Here is a 22,406-nt window from a genome sequence, read left to right on the forward strand (position 1 = left end):
TCAGACAACGTTTTCCCAGAAACTGTATATGCCGTCATAACCTTTGATACTGTACCTCGCAACACCACAAATAAATTGGCAATTTCAGTCACAAAGGCACCAGCTAAGGGAGCTCCAACTATTTTCGCTCTTTGAAACTCAGTAAGCTCTGACATGACTCGTATTACTAGCAGCGCACAGAGTGAATGACAAAAGTAATGTTTCCCACCTGTTAGCTAAGTGCCATCACACAGCAGAAGCAAAAGAATATTACATCACTTTCGATTTCAACGTGAAACAAGTCCTCACTTTCACACCTGAAAATCATGTAGTGTTTCCATATTTTTGTTCAACCCTGTATGTATTATGCATGTATGGGGAATACATAACGGTTGGAATGTAGCAGAGTCCAAGTGTTTAAAAAATTACATTTAAAAAATATCAAGTTTTCTTTGAACGTTTAGTTGTTTTAAATCAATCAATGATAAATTAACATTAAATACCTGAAGCGTTAATGTTTACTGCTACAGATTGATTAATCAAATTGTTAACCATCTTACCTGCGCACAGTATCTGTTGGTGATATTGCATCATCCCAGCTGTGTCTCCTAGAAGTTGACAATGACCTAACTAAGATAGGAATACTTTCCATGGACGCATCTTCCTGGCATTGATTGTCCTTATATATTTGAGATTCTGATGGACTTCCAGCTTCAAAAGACATAGGGCAGAGGAATGGCTTGGCACAAGTAATCACAACCTCTCCATTATCAAAGCTAATGTTGGGTCCACCAGAAACACAGAAAGCAGGGGATAGAGACTTTGGGGCCTCCTGGTCAGTATTTTTATCTTCCATCATTTCCAGATCTTTGTAGTACTCGGTTCCTTGAAGAGATGAGTCCAATGAAGGAAGATCTTCACTACTACTCATTGTATCACTACAACAATTATCCAGGTCGACTGACTCGTCATCCTAAGGAAAAACAGAGGAAAAACATAAACTCTGAATCCCAGATGCACAAGTCACAATAATTAAAAAAAAAAAATTCATCAAAAAGATATGTTTTAAGACATCTTTACAATGCGCCACTGAAGCTCAATTTAGAACAGAGAAGACAAAGTGTAAAAATACATTGTGATAAAACTACACTATGTAATGTGAACTGAGAGAAGACTCCAAAAAACAATAGGGTGTGACCACCCTCCTCCTGCGCTTGGTATCCAAACCCCTCGACCACACTCCTCACGGGACTCACAACTGGCTTCTCAAATGGCTTAGGTCTTGCTGCCCATATCGGACTGGGGTAGTCCACCGGTACTAGAATCAAAGAAAACAAAAAAGGGCGCACCGACCTAGCGCATTATCCTCAGTAGAAGGCTTTATTTATGTAACAATAAAAAATGGCTACTCACAGACGTAGATGAAAGTAAATCATATCAAGCTAGATTGCTCAAATGTCCGGGTGTAGTCCATACAATCGTTCGTAATCGATGAGATGACAGCTGGCGCGTTTCGAGGCCTAGCCTCTTCCTCAGAGCCACGAGGATGATCATTTTAAGCACTCCTGCCAGTGTTAAATGGATTGTCTAATCCATGTAACTGCAATACAGCTTTTCTGTTGAAAAACAATGGACTAACATGCTGGATCACCAGCAAATATAGAAGAAAGAAAGCCTTAAGGACTAGGAGGGAAGAGCCAAGCCAGAGATGTTGCTCTGCTTTCTTGCCAGGGTTAGGTGGTGAGGAGAGTATCTCTGATACCTTGTCTCTTGTAAGTGTATTCTTTTGTGAGGGAATAATAAACATGTGAAACAGAGTACACTATGTTCGTGTCTTTATATTTTATATGAACTGTATATGGGGGATGTATGATCATACTGGAGAGCAGAGGAGACGGCCATCCTGAGCAAACTCAGGAGGATTGAGGAGGTTATCTGGGGATTTATTGCACTGAGGAATATAGAGCGAATGCGTGTCTACTGTCTACTTATTTAAATAAGGTGAGCAGGTTTTTCACCTGGCGATGGATATGCACAGAGGTGTGAAGAAATAGTGAAGACACTTGGGTGTTTTTTTTCATCATTTTTATTAACACTGGACTGCTTTACTTTATTAATTTTTCACTTTATATTTTCTTTATAATTGGAACTTTTGGGTTATTGAAATTTAGATTTTTATATATCAATATATTGTCACTGTTTGAAATAGGGTTATTGAGAGCAATAATATGGAAAACTTTTTGCGCTAAACTATTGGGTTATAATGTTATATGAATTAGTGGGATGGAATCACTATTGAGTATTTTAGCTGGCAGCACAAAATATTTGTTATCTTAATTATTTTGTACATACTCAGTGCACACAGATCATCTGTTTTCCAGTAATTAAAAAAATTCCTTGACTTAGTCCTGTTTTTATTTGGCTGAATTACTATATTTCCTGTTTTTTTTTTCATAATAAAAGTGTGTGAAAGAGGACCTTGTGATTAGGGCCCCTTTCACACGGGCACGGGCTTTGCGATCAGGTCCGCTTGTCAGTTTTTTCAGGCGGACCTGATCGGATGCTCCATGCAGCCCTATGGAGCAGTGGATGTCAGCGATGACATCTCCGCTGACAGCTGCTGCTACCCGATCCGATCCTGTCCATGAAATCCAGACGGATGGAAACCCTGTTTTCCATCCGTCTGGAAGATCGGATCGTATAATATCGGATGAAAACGGACAGGCGGTTCATTTTCATCCGATCTCCCATAGAGGAGAGTGGGGCTCTGGCAGGTCAGTCTCTGCAAATTAAGTGGAGATGGACCTGTCATCTGCCTGCTCAGGGGGGACCGGTGGATCTATCCCCGCTGAGCAAACGGAGTCCGCTGGGCTTGCAATAATGGGAGATTATAACTACCATGATATTGACTGGAGTAATAGTACTGCTGGAACAGTGAAAAGACAAACATTCAAAAACCTATTTCAAGACAATTTTAGGGTAATGTTTATAGAAGCCCTAACCAAAAATAATGCACTGCTGGACCTGTTAATCTCAAACTATGCAGAGCTTAATACTAATGGTCATATAAAAGACCATCTTGGTATAAGTGACCATAACATGATTTATTTTGGACCCTTCACGCCAGAACGTGGTGCAGGAAACCACGTTCCGTCCTTGCTAATAATGCACTGCTTTTGCAACCTGCAATGGGTGTCAATGCAATTCTAATGACATTCCAAACCTAGTGCGTTTGCCTGCACTGGTACAGAAGTACTATGAGATCCAGTTGCAGTACATTTTTTTTTAAAGTATTGCATGCACTACTTTTAGTGCGGTTCAGTGCAACTTCAGCTCATTCAAATGAATGGGCTGAAAACACATTGCGCTCAAATCACACAGGAATGCAAGCGCGTTCCTGTGTGATTCCAGGTGTGAACCAACCCTTAATATCAGCCGTAAACAACAAGCAAATACTGCAAAGATAAAAACAATTGATTTTATTAATTCCAAGGCTGAGGGCTGCTATCCAAGACTTAGAATGGGACAGAATATTGTCCTCGAAGAATACAGAACAGAAATGGAAATGTTTCAAAAAGGCATGCAAAGTATAATCCCATGGGGAATAAGTTTATTTTGTTTTTATCAATCTTTTTTATTTTTATTATGCAGTTTAGAGATGACAAAAAAAGAAAAAAGAAATGGGCAATGCTCAGAAAAGACCAATATTAAACAAGTATGGTTCAAGACAATTCCTTATAAATCATAAGGTGTGTGGCTTGAGCACAAAAGAGCTGATTCAATAAGGGTAGGTAATGACCTGGAAAACAACAGACTCCCCCTATGAAGAAAATCAACCCAATGCCCCAGATGAGAGAGGAAAAAACTCACACTTTCATGACTACCTTAACAATATAGGACAATGTACATATCAGGGGTCAGGTGCAGTTGCTGTGGAGGCATCATCTAGCCAGTGTGGCCAAAACTCCATGGGCAATATATTTAAAAGGCTAAAAGTAAAATCAACTGTATAGCACACATCCAAAAGGTAAATCAGCATAAAAAAAAAAAGATGGCATTAAAATAGAACAATGAAGGAACACTATAATCGTTTGAAAGTGTAGTGCTACCGCAACAGGAGTCGCTGTTATTAGGTGGCCCTGTGTCCCCACTTGAGCACAGAGAGCCAGGCACACCGCATTTTCTTCTCTATTACTGGACCAATAAACAGTCTAGGGGTGTCTTTTGTGTTCTTTTTGCTGATGAAAAACTTTGATAGGTATGGGAGAGCCATGGGATACCCCAAGGGAACTGAAGTAACCGAAGACTCCTCTCACTATCCTAGCAGAGGACTACCAAAAAGTCCTTACTTGTTAGGAGAAATGCTAAAGCTTGCTTCTGTGCAGAGCTGAGAACTGAATACAGTACATGGGGCCTAAAACATAGGTCAGTACTCACAGGCCTCAGTTTTATCAGCTGATACTCACTGAGTGTTTCTTAGTGAGTAAAATGCTGATTCAGGATACCATCAACCACTGGACCCTCTTCCATCCAGCCTCCACCTGGTATCCTCCAGAGTAATTTCCCAGACCAAAAAACAGGAAACAGGGCCCCCCCAGTCAAAGCCATGGTTGGAACCTTGATGATCTCACAGCAGCATCTCAGCAGACTCCCCAGAGGGGCAGAGCCCATCAGACAGCGGACTCTCTAACTGGGCTATCCCAGCATGGTGCTTCAGGCTAAATATGGGCTCTCCAACCCCCTTCTGGACACTCATCTCCAGGGATTGGCTAGGGTCCAATAAATATTAAAGCTGCATGGATGTCCCCATAGCACACATTTTGCTATGAATGCACCTGCAAGAATAAGGAGTGGACAGCACAGGCAGGGGACTACAGAAGAGTAGGTAAGGGGCTGCTCTATGCAATATCATTGTACAGTGCATATAAGAAACATTTTTTTTTTTTAATTTTAGCAAAAAAAGTAGCCTTTAATATCACTTTATAATAAAATGCAATGCCAAGCTACAGTTTCTAAAGCAAGCAAAATATTTTTTTGTATTAAAAGAATTATAGATTCCAGAAAGAGAGACATAAATTTGCCCCTGTACAAATTATTATTAGGATCTCTCAGTTTTGGGCACCAGTTAACAAACAGGATAAAGGGGGAACTGTAAAAAGTACAGAGAAGGGATACCAAACTGATAATGATAAGAGGCATTGAGAACCTCAGTTTTAAGGAAAGATAAGCTGAATTAAATTAATTCTCTCTTGAGAACAGGCAATTGAGGGGAATATGATCCCCATAAATACATAAATGGTTCACATAGTCAACCTAATGCAAAAGTCACTTTAATGTCATTACAAAGGACAAGGTGGCACTCTTTACTTACGGAGGAAAAGAGATTTAACCTTCACATACGGGAAGGCTCAGTAAGAGTTGTGAAAATGTGGAGTAGACTCCCTCAAGAATTAGTTCTGGCCAGCTCAATAGATTGTTTTAAAGAAAGAGCTGGATACATTCATAAATGCACAGAATATAACTTGATATCAACATTTAACCACTTTACCACCGGAGGATTTTGCTGTCTTACGTCCAGGCCACTTTTTGCGATTTGGCTCTGTGCAACTTTAACTGACAATTGCGCCGTCGTGCGACGCTGTACCCAAACAAAATTTACGTCCTTTTTTTCCCACAAACAGAGCTTTCTTTTGGTGGTATTTGATCACCTGTGCGATTTTTACTTTTTGCGCTATAAACAAAAAAAGAGCGTTTATTTTGAAAAAATAACAATATTTTTAACATTTTTTATATGAAATTCCCCCCCAAAAAAATGTAAAAATCTAATTTTTTTAAAATTTTTGGCCAATTTGTTTTCTGATACCTGTGTTTGGTAAAAAAAATCACAATAAGCATATTTTGATTGGTTTGCGCAAAAGTTATTGCGTTTACTAACTAAGGGAAAGATTTCTGTCATTTTTGGTGTTTTTTTTTAACGCGTAATGGCGGCGATCTGCAATTTTTTTTGCGGGACTGCGACATTGCGGATCGGACCCTTGACTGACATTTTTGACACTTTTGGGGGTACCAGTGACATTTCTATAGTAATCAGTGCTATAAATATGCACTGTTACTGTGAAAATGACACTGGCAGGGAAGGGGTTAATTTTATTGGAGAGGGAGGGGTTAATGTATGCCTGGTGCTTACTAACATGTGTGGGGGGAGGTGACTGAGTGACACAAGGACAGATCGCATGTTCAGCTATGCTGAACACTGCAATCTGTCACTCCTTGTCACTTAGGAGATCCGCCCGCTTGTGGATTCCCCCGATGATCGGGGAAGAGCAGCGGCGATCGCCGCTGCTCCTCCCCTGGCCCGACTCCCGCTGTGACTGAAAACAGCGGGAGCGCCGCCTACAGGGGGAGATGTCCAACGACATAGGTCTACGTCGCTGGACGGAATCGAGCCACTTTGCCGCAGTACGGTCAACGTGACCGGTCGGCAAGTGGTTAAAGGTAATAACACCACCACCACCACAGCAACAGGTCACCCAACCATATTGCTCCTCCACCATAACAACTCGCCTCCTGATGATGCTTTCTTGATGCTACTCCCATCGCAAATGACAAAATGTCAGCCAGCTTCTGTTTGCAAACAAGCCAGCCTGGATTAATGGGTGAGGTCATCAACCAAATATGGCTATATTTGGTCAACAATGTCACCCATAATCCCTGGCTGGTTTGTTTACAAGCAGAAGCCAGGGTTTGGGAAGATGAACAAACATAAATTAGCCATTTTGTTCACTAATTTGCAGGCTCAACCCAAATCCAAATCTCATCACTAGTCTTAGAGCGTCTACACTCTCTTCCTTTCTATCTATGCAGTGTGGCTGCCCTTGAACAGGCTATTAGATTAAAGCTAGGTACACACTGTTCAAAAATTGGCTGGTTTGGCCAACTTTCGGTCAGTGTGTATGGCAGTCTGTCTAACAGAAGCTGGTCTAATGACCAGCTTTTATTGGAGGGACATGCTGGAAAACCAGCATCTGATCAGCACTTGCCGCCAAGGGCTGTAAGCACTGATCAGTGTATTCTGGCAGGGAGGAGTCCTCCTGTCATAATAGAAAGACACAGCTGGGGAGATTGCTGCACCAACATCGCTTGTGTCTGTCAGGTTTTTATATTTCATTCATTGACGGACACAGCTCCTGATATTCATAGCCGTTGGGTTATACTGCCCTTTTAGGAGTAGGACACTAGGCAGAAAATAATTCTGGCTACACCCATGGGCAGTCCCAGGGTGGTATACTCCCTCTCTCTGCTATAGCCAGTCAGTTTTTTTCTGCCTAGTCAGGAGTAAGAACCTTTTTCTTTGCTGGGATCTTTGATCCTGGCAAAATTTTTTAGATAGAATTTTTTTCCCCCTGGATTCTTTCCTGTGAGATCTACAATCAACTGCCGGAATGGAATAGGTGACGGGCTGGATAATCTAGATCCAGTGGTCACCCAAGTCTGGCCAACGAGCGTGTGCAGGCCTCGGCCGTGACATAGCCCCACTGGACGTGGGCTGACCTGTGATGTTAAACGCCTCGCAAGGTCGCATTTGGCCGCTTTTGGCCCTAGTCATAGCGTTCCTCCTGACCGACAGTCCCCCATTTCAATGGAGAGGGGTTCTGTCTGGAGCAGTGCCCGCCTGGTTCCTGGTATGGTGAGTAGCTGTCCCCCCTCTTCCCCTGGAGGTTTTTGGAGTGGACGTAGGCCCCTCTTTGGTACGGTCAGACCCCCGGGTTCCCCTCCTTCCCGCAGGCAACCAACCCTTGCCAAGTCCCTCATCCTGTCCCCCCTCCACGCTGGGGCTATTTGGGTGGTCTGGCCACTTTCCTGGAATGGGGGCAGGGCATTCACTGATGATGGGGGCTAAGGGGGTGCGCCTCTGGTGACCGGCCGATCGATTGTGTGGAGGGGGGGTTGTACCTGGAGAGGGTTGCTTCCAGGGCCCCCCGTCCTGCCTGGATCTGTCCTTGAGGCCTGGTCTCCCTCCTGGGTCCCTGTAAGCCTCGTAGAGCCGCTCAGGGCCACCATTTTGTTGTAGCCTGTGTGTTTCTATACACGGCGGCCGTGTTTGTGTAGTCTGGCAGCCATCTTCTTGTGGTTTGCCACAAATAGCGGTGGCCATGACAGTGGAGCCCCTTCTCATCAGCAGTGGGAGCCCCTCCTAATCCCCTGGTGCTGACTCCTGGATCATTTTACTTCATGATCGCAGTACGTGTAGTGCAGATTCTCCTGGTGACTGCAGGTGCCTGTTTCTGTGGGAGGGGAATCTGGTGGGGTCCTCTCCCTCTCTGCTGAGGATCGCTTGGTGCTTTTTGCCTGGCGACCGGGTGCCAGCACAGTGGGGGTTGCCCTTAGCAGTGTTTTACACTTTTTGTGGGGTCCCCCTGATGGCTCATGGAGTCTTTGGAGCACATTTTCCCACCTGATCCCCTCTATGAGGCTGCGGGGCCCTCCAGGTCCCAACCATCCATCCATGCACTGACGGTGGTTCTGGAGTCCCTTGTGTCCTGAGTGGAGGTGGCTTACAGATGACGGGCTAGCAAAAAGCACCCCCTGCCCTCCCCTGCCTCATCTGTCTCATCCGATCCTGAATCTGATTCGGCTACAGCGGATGTGGGTCACCCTGCTGGGTCTGCAACCATGCGCCTGGAATCCTCTGAAAGTGAGAATGATTGCTCCACGACTGCGATCGCGCATTAAAAGGTGATGGTGGATGCACTAATTGTATCTGTGTGTGAGACCCTGAAGATGGAGGACGCAGCTGAAGCTGCGACAGAGGCACAGGTGCCCTTTGGCACTCACAAGCCATCCAAAGCGGCAAAGGTGCTTCCTTTCCTTGCCTATTTTGACAGAATTGTTGCTAAAGAGTGGGTCCCTAAGCGTTTTACTAGGTGTTACTCCTATGAGGAGTCCCTTCTTAAGGAGTGGACTGTGCCACCGGTGGTGGACCCTCCAGTTTCCAGGTTAAACAAGGCAACCATAATTCCGGTTGAAGAGTCCCCGGTCTTTAAGGATCTGGCTGACTGTGGCCTGCACTATGTACACTCTGGCTGGTTCAGCAATGAGGCCGGTATTCACCATTGCCCTATTGTCGCAAACTCTGACCGAGTGGGCTAAGCTCCTACACTCTGACCTGGAGGGGGAACAGCTCCTCCCTGCCTTTGCCGAGCTGGCAAAACAGCTGGTCCAGGGGCTGCAGTTTATCTGTGATGCCTCTTTGGATGCGGCTCCCCTGGTGGCTCACCTCTCTGTTTTGGCAGTGGTCCTTCTGCGTGTTTTTTGGCTCAAGTGCTGGTCTGCGGACTTCAAAAAAGGCCTTGACTGATCTTCCTTTTCAAGGAGATCACCTGTTTGGAGCTACCCTGGATGACATCATTAAAGGTCTCACGGGGGGGGGGGGGGGGAAGAGAGTACTTTTCTTCTGCAGGCTACTAAGGGCAAGTAACCTCATAGTAGACATGGGCCTTTCTTCTCAGCTCATAAGAAGTCCCTCAGGGTCAACTGACAAGGGCTTGAAGCCTTTCAGGGCCTCTTCTGCAGGATCCAAATGAACCTGGTCTGGCAAGCTAAGATCGGGCTTCTCCAGACCCGGGGACAAGGCTTCTTCTGCATGAAGGTGCGCCCTCACCCGTATCAGGGGTGGGGGGACATCTTGTGGGTGCAAGGCAAGTGGGTCCACTAAGTAATTCAGTCTGGCTACAAGAGTCCCCGGCAAGATATTTTTCCTTCCAACTTACGCCTGTCCCCAGACTGCTTACAGGGCCTGTTTGGGGCGGTACAAGACCTGTTCCTTCAAGAGGTGATTGTCCTGTTTCTGACCTTGGAAAGTTTTCAGGGTTTTTACTTAAAGCGGAGTTCCAGCCATTTACTCACCTGTCCAACGGTCCAGCGATGCGGCCGCCGGAAGCCTCGATCCTCTCCCTCGGCGCCGGCATCACTGCTGTGGGCACCCGGCTGTTACAGTTTGCGGCTTCACAGCCGGGTACCCACTGCGCATGCGCGAGTCGCGCTGCGCGCCGTGATTGGCCGGCAATCTTCTGGGACCTCTGACGTGTCCCAGAAGATTGCAGGGAGGGAGGGGGAGAGGAGAACTTCCGCTCAGGAACTCCGCTTTAAACCTGTTCACAGTTCCCAGGAAGGAAGGCAAAGTGTGTCCAATCCTGGACATTAAGGTGCTAAGCTGCTTTGTGTTAAGAATAGAGTCCATTCGAACTGTGGTGGCACTCATGCGTCAGGGGGATTTCCTCATCTCTATCGATATCAAAGATGCCTACCTTTACATTCCAATACGTGCCAGTAACCAGCGTTTTCTCCGCTTTGCTGTGGGAAAGGACTATCAGTTTGTGGCATTACCTTTTAGTCTCACATCTGCTCCTCGGGATTTCACAAAAGTGTTAGCCCCGGTGCTAGCTTTGCTACGCCATTGGGGGATCATGGTTCTGGGCTACTTGGACAATCTCCTTCTGTGAGTGGAGTCTCCCTCTGTGGAGAACCTGGAGATCACAATACAAACTCTGCAGGAGTTCGGCTAGATTCAGATTTTTCTAAAAATCTGCTCTCTTTCGGTCCACAAAGCTGGACTATCTGGGCCTGCTTCTGGACTCGGCCTTAGCCAGGGTGTTCCTTCCTCTGGACAAACTCCAGAAATTGCAGGCTGCAATTTGCCTCCTACTGTCCAACAAATGGTCATCCCTCCAGACCTGCATGCAGGTACTGGGCCTGATTGTGTCTACCTTCGAGGCGGTTCCGTTTGCACAGTTCCATACGATGTCCCTGCAAAGGGTCATCTGGAGCTACAGATGACGCTGTGTCCACAGCGAAACGCGTTTAGCCATTGGCCGAGAGGCAGCCACGTGACTTCCGGTCGGTGAGGAGAACGCTGAGGAGCAGCTTATCACCGTACCGAGTATAGGCATTGCAATACAGGCTCGTTTATGTCTCATGTTTGTGAGTATCCCTTTGTATTTTAACCTAATAAATGTATTTTAAACGGTCCTCACTATGTCAAGCAATTTTATTTCTATGAGGACACCTGGGATTACTGCACTGTGAACTAGGATCGCTTCCAACATACAGCCCAACCAGCCCTGCAGGAGCCAAAGGATACTATTATCAGCTTACTCTGCTTCAATCTCACCACCTAGTGGTAAGTAGATACCCAAAGGGGGATACCCCGAAGCAACAAGAATTAAGCATCCAGCTCCTGTTTATTATAAGGACTGTTTTATGGACTGTTTCTTTGGCACTCAGATTGCACTTTCAGATATGAGTTTTACATTGTAATATCTGCACAATTTTATGATTTTTTGCTATTTTGCACAGAGTTTGCACCCACTGGCACTTTATTGATTGCTTGATTTTATTGATTTATTTTAAGCAACATAGTTAGATTTTTAAAACACCTTATTTATATATTTATTAGCAGCGCTGCAATCACTGACCTCTATTCACAAAAAGCACTAGCACTTTTCTTGCAGCAGGCAGCTAATTGTAAACACCTATTTTTTGATATCCTACACCCCATAAGCGCGAGGTCCACAGTCATACCATTGTGTTGCTTTCCCTGTTTCCCAGGCCTAAACATCCAATAGAAATTGCTTTGCATGCCTTGGATGTGGTCCGGGCAGTTAGGGTGTAACTGGCAGCTACGGTGTCTTTCAGGAAGTTAGACTCTCTCTTTGTGCTCATGAATGGAACTCGAAAAGGGTTGTCGGCTTCCTCTGCGACCATTTGCAGATGGATCAGACAGACGGTGGTTCAGGCCTATTCCATCAAGGGTCAGGTTCCTCCTTTCCCTGTCAAGGCGCACTCTTCTAGGGCGCTTAGTGCCTCCTGGGCTTTCCGTCATCAGGCGTCAGTGACGCAGGTTTGCAAGGTGGCCACCCTGTCAACAGTACATACTTTTACAAAGTTTTATAAAGTGAATGTGTTGGCATGTGCAGATGCTTCTTTTGGCTGCAAGGTTTTGCAGGCTGCTGTTCCCACTCCTCATGTTTAACACTGCTTTGGAACGTCCCAATGGTTATGAATATCAGGAGCCATGTCCGGGATTTTTGACTTACCCTAAAATCCATTTCTCTGATGGTCATTGATGGACACAGCACCCACCCTTCTGTGGGGTTATAATTCTCCTGACACTGCTTGTAACAAAACTGAGTGGCTATAGCAGAGAGAGGGAGTATACCCCCTGGGACTGCCCATGGGTGTAGCCTGAATTCTTTTCTGCCTAGTGTCCTACTCCTGTAGGGAGCAGTATAACCCAATGGTTATGAATATCAGGAGCTGTGTCCGTCAATGAACATCAGAGAAATGGATTTTACGAAAAATTTAAGAAATCGGGGTTTGTTCACATCATATGTGTTGAGTTGCATCCATCTGCATACATCAATGCAGGCTCAACACAAGGGCACAAAAAAAAAACAAAAAAAACAACTGTTTTCTATATGCCCTGTTCACACTATAATGCTGCGTTGTGTTCTGGGGAGTTGCATAAATGCAGCATGTTTGCATTCTCAGGCAGCACAAATCACAGTACCACATGTCCCAGCACTGCAGCATGTCACAATGCACTGCATTGCATAGACTTAAAGGAGAAGTATGCAAAAGCAAAAATTCATAGTACATTTTACCCTTATGCTTCCATGCCTTTTCTTCCTTTCCTCAGTCCTTTAGTTTGTGCAATATGGGCTATTGAAGGGTCGGGAAGGAGCCAGTAATAGTCAATTCTGTGTCTAAATGTTTAGAGGGGATGGATACAACTCCCGCAATCTGCCCCCTCTTTCAGTCCCTCCTTCCCTCGGACCTCATATGTGGCCGCCCTTGGTGAAGGGGCACACACCTCAACAGCAAGCTAGAGCGTGAGCTAGAGCGTGCACGCTTTTCCCATGCCTCTGTTTCCATGGCAACATGTCATCACACTAAAGCCAGGAAGTGGAGTCAGCGTGACAAGGGGCGGATCCCGACCAGATAGTCCGCATGATACTCCAGAAAAGATTGTAGCCCCTCCCACAGGTTATTAACTCTATTTTAACAGAAAGGGTACACTTGTGAAATCTGACCTAACTGCCACCCCTGCTGGATAACAGAGGTCTGTTAAATGAAGCTGAAAAACAACAGACTTACAGGTATTGTCAGGATAAGCAGGGAATAAAATGGGGGGACTCTGAAAACTATTGATGTACAGCATTATATATGTCATTTTTTTTGGCCCACAGTTCCAATTTAAAATCTAACATTCATCAAGGACACTATCCACTGTATTCTACATAACATTTGTAACATTATTATTCTCAGATGATGCCATAATTCTATATATGCTATAAAGCATAAAACAAGGTAACAAAAGATGTGAAAAAAATATAAAAAATTCAAGTTAACCACATCAAGACCGCCAAGTTATACGTAGCTATTTTGACGTTAAATACCAGTTTTATGACAGCAGATAGCTGCCAAAACCCTGGTATTTTTTTACTGGGCGGGCAGTCCACTTTCTCATAAAAGTGGTCCCAGTGGCGGATTCCCTGCGGGATCACTTTTATGGGCAGCTAGGGAGGTGTCCCCCTCCCCCAGCTGCTTTCCGGTCCTTTTCCCCGCTTACCAGAGCCGTTGGTAGCGGGGATAACGATCTGGTCTTTTCCCTTCCATAGGCAGGAAGTCGAGTAAGGGCAAACTGGTCCCCACTCTACTTTATGGCCTTGGAGGACCGGAGCGACATCATACGTCGCTTCCTCCCAACAGCCTTAAAAGGCCTATTTTTTTTTCATGATGATTTTTTTTTTTTTGCTTTTTAGTGTAGATGTGAGATCTGAGGTCTTTTTGACCCCAGATCGCAAATTAAAGAGGTCCTGTACTGCTTATTTTTTATTACAAGGGATGTTTACATTCCCTGTAAAAGGAATAAAGATAATCAAAAAAAAAAGAAAAAGGAACAGTGTAAAAATAAAAAATAAAAGGTAAAATAAATAAAAAAAAAAAATTTCAAGTGTCCCTCCGAGCTTGCGCACACGCATACACAAGTCATGCCCACATAAGTTAACGGTGTTCAAACCCCACATGTGAGGTATTGCCACGATCGTGAGAGCGAGAGTAATAATTCTAGTCCTAGACCTCCACTGTAACTATGAACTGGTAATCTGTAGAAATTTTTAAAACATTGCCTATGAAGTTTTCTAAGTACCAATGATTGTCGCTATTCCACGAGCGTGTGCAATTTTGAAGCATGGCATGTAGGGTATCTATTTACTCAGCGTAACATTATCTTTCACATTATAGAAAGAAATTGGGCTAACTTTACTGTTTAGTTTTTTATAATGCAGTGAAATTTATTTTTTCCAAAACAATTGCTTTTGAAACACTGCTGCTCAAATATTGCGTGACAAAAAATATTGCAATGGCCGGCATTTTATTCTCCAGAGTCTTTGCTAAAAAATACATATAATGTTTTGGGGTTCTAAGTCATTTTCTAGCAAAAAATACAGATTTTAACTTGTAAACAGCAAGTGTCAGAAATAGGCCTGGTCCCTTAGTGGTAAAAAACAGAATACAACATTAGTCTTATTGGTCATATATAATGGAGTACTGTCCGTGATACTGTATCACAAACAGTACTCAATTGTTTCTGAGGCAATGCACTAATACTGCTTCAATCACCTCAAGCAAGACAGTCATATATAGAAAGGGGGATACTGTATCTGCCCATCTCTGTAGAAGTCAACATAATAAATGCCAGGATTGTCAACCATCTGTAAATTTACAGACAGTTTGTAAAATTCTGAGCCTACAGTAGCCCTGCCTCTCTGCTGCCTCCTCAGCCAATGGGAACACACTGTACCCGCTCCCCAACCTGCCTTATTTGCCTTCACAACAGGAGGTTCCGGAAAAAATCTCCAACCACGTCACTTCCAGTGACACTACAGCAGCAATAATTGGAGATTTCCACGAGTTGCTTTTTTCACAGAACACCATCGGCCTATGCGCTCCGGTACACAACGAGTTTAGTCTTTTCACAGAACACCGGGTAAGTAGGAAAAAAGTTGTCGCCACCTTGGAGGCGGCCATGTTTTTGGTTAGTAGCAGACGGGCTAACAATGTCCACTCGTTATATTGTGTACCAAAGTGTATAGGCTGCTGGTGTTCTGTGTGTAGCACCCTCCTAGACAGGTGCTAGGTAAAAGCATCTAATCCTCCTGCTGCTTATCAGGGGAGCCTGATCTTTAGTTAGGCCTGTTCTCTGTGCTCAGTGTGTATTCATCTGGTCTGAGGGAGTGTCCCAATGTGGCCAATGGGGAGGCCTGTTGGACAGTGGAGGAAACCTGGCCAATGATACACAAGCTTTTGTAACTGTGCCAGTGGGTTGACACCAGGAGAGGTTCATCATGGGATTAGTGATAAAAACAGAGGGCAAATGAGGCAGGGGGTCTTTTGCAAAGTCCCAGGAGGAGGTGGATGGCTGCCTCTCCTCCTGTAGGTGTGAGGAAGGTGGTTCAGGCGGTCGGCCTAGTGAACCAGGAATGTGGAGCTGAGCTGCAGAGGATCCAGAGTGCTGACAAGTGGAGCTGCTGGCAGAGTCGTCTTGGGAAAAACAGTATCGTGAGTACCAGGAGATCTGCCTAGGGGTCCGCCTAAGAGTGTTGACCACTCCAGAGAAGTCAGGGGATCAAGGAGCTAGCTCACACAAGGAGTGTATCAGTAAAGGGGGTGCCATGTAGTTGACCCTGAAGATTAGAAACAAAGGGGTGCCAGGAAGGGCCCTGAAGTTGTTCAGCAGTGCAGTTCAGTTGACTCAGAGTACAGATTACCTCAGGGATTTCATTCAGTTCTGCGTCACAGTCCGTGACAAACTGAAACAGCGGCCTAGCCATGACTAGCGTTACTCAGCGTTACCAAGCGCTATTCAGTATTTTCTAGTTGTCCCAGCATATTGTGCATAGTGTATAAAGTTGGAGTATCCCACTCATTCCCTTCTCCCATCCAAGTTCCAAATAAAACATAAAAACCAAAGCTACTGGACTATTTCCTGACTGAGCCATAATCACTTGGAAAATGCCTAAAGCCCCGTACACACATGCAGATCGTCGTCATACAAATGTTCGTCTTTTCTCCCCGGGATGTCGGTGTCTGTTGAAAAGTGCAAAGACAGCACAAGGACAGCACAAGAATTTTGTCTGCAGACTTCAGCTGACTGCAGAAGTGATGTCATGTAATGGTTAACTTTCCCTGTGTTTTTTATTTTCTGAGCATGCCCAGTCTTGCAAATCTGCGGTCTGTCGGCCGAATTCTGTACTGACAGGCGAACAATCGTCCGTTCTGGTGTCCGCAGACAAAAATGTTCATGTTTGCAAGAAAGACTTTTGTCCGCGGATTGTGTGCAGACAGCTGTCGGAGGCACCATACTAACACGCGTACAATCGGCAGATCTTTCGTCCGCCGACGTTTGTATGCCGACGATCGGTACGTGTGTACGGGCCTTTATTGTCATGCTGTTGCTAATGGTAACCGAGGGGAACCCCTTACCAGCAGCTCCCATGGGAGTAGTGCTACATGTGAAAACAGCAATTCGTGGAAATCTCCTATTATTGCTGCTGTAGAGTCACCAGAAGTGACGTGGTTGGAGATTTAGGCGAGTTGGAGTTCTCGGCAGAACACCGGTACCTGGAGCAGACAGGAGAGGGAGGAGTTTTCACACGGCTGTTGAGTGCTGACTTTGTTCATTTATGGGTGTCCTGTGTGTTACAGATTGCAACACAGTACAGCCACAGCAAGGTCAGCAGCACCTAACAGCCAGGTGACACACTTTGACAGAGCCATAGAGCACCTGCTGTGCTGTGTGAATGATTATCCTTATGCTATAGGACCTCATGCACACGGGATGTTTTAACCACCTGCCGACCAGCCACTGCAGTTATGCGGCAGCAAGTTCCCGCGAATCGCCGTACCTGTATGGCGGTCCGCAGGAGCCATCCTGGGGGGTGCACGCCCACTCGCCAGAGGGGAAGTCGATCTACGGGGCCAGCAGCCACAATCGGTCTCTGGATTGAAGCTCTGAGCTGAGCGTAACAGTCATATTTTTTACTGGAAAACTTTTCCTGACACTGGCATTTACTGTGAGGAGAAAAATGTCAGTATTTTACTGGCTGCCAGTAAAATTACTGGCGGTTGGCAACACTGTCCCAGAGTGCCCCATGTCTTTCATAATCCTAGTCTTGCTCTCATTTTGTCATGCTGTTTTGACTTTTTAATTGTAAATCCAGGCAGACTACTTGATATGTTAAAGTTTACATATTATTTGTACTATTTAAAGGCTAAGTTCACCTTTAGGAACAATTTGACACGCTGCACATTCACATGTTGCTAAGCACCCCATCCCTCACCCAATGATTAATTCACATGCAGTCCATTGGCACTTCCTCCAGCTTTCTACCTAAAAACTCATACAAAGGTATAGGCCGAAAGCTGGAGAAAGTGTCTGCAGGAGCCTGACATTGCACCCACAATCCACGAATCTACTGATCGTGGTGCAATGCTTTGCAGGCTCCTGTGGGAAAAAATGAATGCACATTTTTTTCCTTCAAAAATATATGCATTTTTTTATTGTTTTTTTCCTTAACCACTTCTGGACCGGAAGGATTTGCCCCCTTAATGACCAGGCCATGTTTTGAAATTTGGCACTGTGTTATTTTAAGGGACAAATGCACGGTTGTGCGACGCTGTACCTAAATAAAATTTATGTATTTTTTTCCCCACAAATAGAGCTTTCTTTTGGTGGTATTTGATCAACTGTGCTATTTTTATTTATTGCGCTATAAACAAAAAAAGAGCGTCAATTCTGAAAAAAAAAAAAAAATATTTTTCACTTTCTGCTATGTAACATTCCCAAAAATAAATACATAAAAAAAACACAATTTTTTCAATCTTACAGGCCAATTTGTATTCTGCTACATATTTTGGTAAAAAAAAATCCCATTAGGTGTATTTTGATTGGTTTGCGCAAAAGTTATCATGTCTACAAACTAGGGGAAAGATTTATGTCATTTTTTTTTTTTTACTAGTAATGTTGGCGATCTGCAATTTTTAGCAGGACTGCGACAGTACGGCGGAAAGATCGGACCGCCAACTGACATTTTTTATACTTTTGGGGGGACCAGTGACATTACTACAGTAATCAGTGCTAAAAATATGCACTGTTACTGTACTAATGACACTGGCAAGGAAGGGGTTAACCAAAGGGCGATCAAAGAGTTAAGTGTGAGCCTAGGGGAATGTTTTCTAACTGTGTGTGGAAACAACACAGAGACCTGTGATCCTAAATAGGAGGATCACAGGAGCAATGTGTTCATTTCAAAGAGAACAACGGTCTGCTGTGTTTACAACTGCAGACCATTCTCTCATCAAAGGGGAGCGATCACGGGTCTACTCACGGCAGCCATCTCCGTGGATTGGCTCCCCAACTGCATAATGGGGGGGGGGGGGATAAAATAGCAATTGTTGCAATTTTTTATGTCACATGGTATTTGCGCAGCGGTTTTGCAAACGCAATTTTTTTGGTAAAGAATACACTTTAATGAATTAAAAAAAAAAAAAAACACAATTTATACACCATTTCTTTTTTTTTTAAAATATGAAAGATGATGTTACACTGAGTAAATAGATACCTAATATGTGACACTGTAAAACATAAGGGAATGACATGGTACTGACACGGGTTATCATGAAGGGGGCATAATATCAATGGGAGGAGATTGAGCAAGCTAGGAGGGAGAGAGAGAGAGAAAAAAATGGGGGGGGGGGGGGATATAAATCAATAGACTGAAGGGGACAAACACAATTACTTTGCATTGACTAGCAATTGCAGTTCTGGGTATAATCTTTTTAGCATAGCATTTGTAGCTCAACCCCTTGGCCTGCTTAAGTGCATTACATCACAATAGGATATATTTATATAACAAGAAAGAGGATTACATTCCAAGTTTCAACATGCTAGATGGAAGATTGTATTGTTTTGCCAAGTACCATTTTTATTTCTATTATATCAGTTATCTCCCAGACGCATCTCAGTATCAAGTCTCAACACAGAATAAGTAGGCTATTACTTTCTAGAACTGATCACTGTATTAGTGTCACAGGTTCCCAAAAAAGTGTCAAAAGTGTCAGTTAGTGTCCGATTTGTTCGCCGCAATATTGCAGTCCCACTATAAATCACTAATCGCTGCCATTACTCATCAAAAATAAATAAAAAATCCAGAAATATATCCCATAGTTTGTAGTCGCTATAACTTTTAAGCAAACTAATTAATATAAGCTTATTGGGATTTTTGTTACCAAAAAATATGTAGCAGAATACATATTGGCCTAAATTGGTCAAGAAATTTGATGTTTTTTTTTATATTATTATTATTAGATATGCTTTATAGCAGAAATGAAAAAATATAGTTTTTTTTCCCAAAAATGTCGGCCGTTTTTTTGTTTATAGCGCAAAAAGTAAAAAACACAGAGGTGATTAAATACCACCAAAAGAAAACTCTTTTTGTGGGAAAAAAAGGACAAAAATGTTATTTGTGTACAGCGTTGCACGAGCGTGCAATTGTCAGTTAAAGTAACGCAGTGCCGTATTGCAAAAAATGGACTGGTCATGAAGAGGGCTAAATCTTCCAGAGCTGAGGTGGTTAAAGAGGAGTTCTGCCTAGGAAAAATAAATTTAAATTCAGCAGCTATAAATACTGTGGCTGCTCACTTTTAACCATTTTAAGACCATGCCTTCAGTTTTCAGGATTCATTTTTTTTGCTAGAAAACTACTTAGAACCCCCAAACATTATATATATTTTTTTAGCTTTTAGCAGAGATCCTAGAGAATAAAATGGAGATCATTGCAATATTTTTTATCACACCGTATTTGCGCAGCGGTCTTCCAAATGCAATTTTTTTGGAAAAAATTCACTTTTTTGAATAAAAAAATAAGAAAACAGTAAAGTTAGCCCAATGTTATCCATAATGTGAAAGATAATGTTACGCTGAGTAAATAGATACCTGACATGTCATGTTTCAAAATTGCGCACGCTCGCGGAATGGCGACAAACTTTGGTACTTAAAAATCCCATAGGCGACACTTTCAAAATTTCTACAGGTTACCAGCTTAGAGTTACCGAGGAGGTCTAGGGCTCAAATTATTGCTCTCGCTCTAATGATCGCGGTGTTAACTCACAGGTGGGGTTTGAACATCGTTTACATATTGGGGGGGAGGGGGGCTTCCGTATGTTTTCGCTTCTGCGTGCGAGCTAACGGGCGCAGGGCGCTTTAATTTTTTTTCCTATTTATTATATCTATTATTTTAGATTTTTACACAGTTTAAAAAAAAAAAAATGATAATTTTTATTCCTATTACCAGGAATGTAAACATTCCTTGTAATAGAAATAGCCATGACAGGTCCACTTTATTGTGAGATCTGGGGTCAAAAAGACCTCACACCTCACAACTACACTAAAAAAGACAAAACAAAAATGGTTAAAAAAAATTTGGCTCTTTAAGCCGGTTGCTAGGCAACAACGTTTGATGTCGCTCCGGTCCTCCAAGACCATAGAGTCGAGTGAGGGCTATCTTGCCCTTAATCCACCTCCTGTCTAAGAGGATCCGGGACCGGATCTTTTCCTCGCTGCCGGTGGATCCGGTAAGCGCCGAAAAGGACGGGACGCGGCGGGAGGGGGGCACCTCTTCCACCGCACCGTAAGGGTGATCCCTCGGGGACCACCCTTACCTGAAAGCCGATCGACCACCCTTTTTAAAAATACTGGGGTTTTGGCAGCTATCAAAGTCAAAGTAGTGTCAAAGTAGTAACGTACATTTGCGGTGGGCGGTCGGTAAGTGGTTAATATGTAAACAATTACCTGTCCAGGGAGCCCGCAAGGTCGGCACCCCAGCAAATTTTTGGATCGGCTGTCAGGTGCTGCTAAGCAGGTTCCCTACTGCGCATGCACTTTCTAATTGGCCGGTGGGGAAAGGAGGAGAAAGGAGGAGAGGGCCACGGCACTGTCAGCAAAGGTGTGACCAGAAATGTGTGGACTGCACAGAGAATATCAGGCACAAGAAAAGTGTAAAAGAATATCATTTATTTAAAAATAAGTGAATAACACAAATGTAAACGCACCTCCAGAAAACTACAACTGTGTAAATCAAACCAGATAACCAAACAATAGTGACACACAGCGAACAACTGCTCAAACCAAATATACTGTATATAGAAAACAGGATAAACGAATCGTAATTGTAATAGAGCCCGGGTCATACACGGGAGATCAAGCAGAGGGAGCTGGGAACCAGACAGAACAGAGAGAGGGTTACAGGAGACGGAGTAAGCAGGAGGGTAGGAAGCAATCAGGCTGCAGGGTCAGGATCAGAGTCCAGGATCAGGATGCAGGGACACAGGACTGCAGGTCAGGAGCACATGGAGACAACACCAAGGCAGTGAGGAAGAGCATGCACAGGGTTTAACCACTTAAGCCCCAGAGGATTTGGCTTCTCAAAGACTAGGGCCTGCGATTCGGCACTGCGTGACTTTAATGGACAATTGCATGGTCGTGCGACGCTGTACCCAAATGAAATTGATGTCCTTTTTTTCCCACAAACAGGGCTTTTGGTGGTATTTGATCACCTGTGCTATTGTTACTTTTTGCGCTATAAACAAAAAAAGAGCGACAATTTTGAAAAAATAACAATATTTTTCCACATTTTTTTATATGAATTCCCCCCCAAAAAAATGTAAAAATCTAAATTTTTTAACATTTCTAGTCCAGTTTGTTTTCTGCTACATATTTTTGGTGAACAAAAATTGCAATAAGCATATTTTGATTGGTTTGCGCAAAAGTTATTGCGTTTACTAACTACGGGAAAGATTTATGTAATTTTTATTGTTTTTTTTTAACTAGTAATGGCGGCGATCTGCGATTTTTTTTGCGGGACTGCGACTTTGCGGCGGACAGATCGGACCCTTGACTGACATTTTTGACACTTTCGGGGGGACCAGTGACATTACTACAGTAATCAGTGCTATACATATGCACTGTTACTGTAAAAATGACACTGGCAGGGAAGGGGTTAACTTTATTAGAGAGCAAGGGTTTAAGTGTGTCCCTAGGGGCGTGCTTCTACCTGTAAAGGGGTGTGGCTTTTGATATAAACACAGAGACATACGATCCTACATAGCAGGATCATATGATCTCTGCTGTTACATCAGGGAGAATGACAGGCGGCTTTGTTTACATCAGCCGCCTGCCTTTCTCCCTCTCCACGGGGAGATCGCGAGTGACTGGCGGACATCCGGACCACCGGTCACTCGCGCGGGGATGCCATGAACGAGCGGGGGTGGGAGCATGCCTCCGGCGGCGAGCGCTCGCCCCCTATTGG

The 22,406-nt window shown here is 44.1% G+C and overlaps 1 protein-coding gene across 1 annotated transcript in view; it reads right to left on the reverse strand.

The window, feature by feature from the left end:
- LOC309548318 (rho guanine nucleotide exchange factor 18-like) overlaps positions 1-22,406 on the reverse strand; it is a gene marked incomplete at its 5' end in the record, with an annotated part of 201,539 nt that overhangs the window by 143,544 nt on the left and 35,589 nt on the right. The window contains one exon of the mRNA XM_082248257.1: positions 540-952. Within this exon, the coding sequence (XP_082104383.1) occupies positions 540-952 (413 nt within the window). The remainder of the gene's footprint in view (positions 1-539; positions 953-22,406) is intronic.

The sequence above is a fragment of the Pelophylax lessonae genome, assembly GCF_965119305.1.
Source record: "Pelophylax lessonae genome assembly, chromosome: 1".
In the NCBI taxonomy this organism is placed as follows: Eukaryota; Metazoa; Chordata; class Amphibia; order Anura; family Ranidae; genus Pelophylax; species Pelophylax lessonae.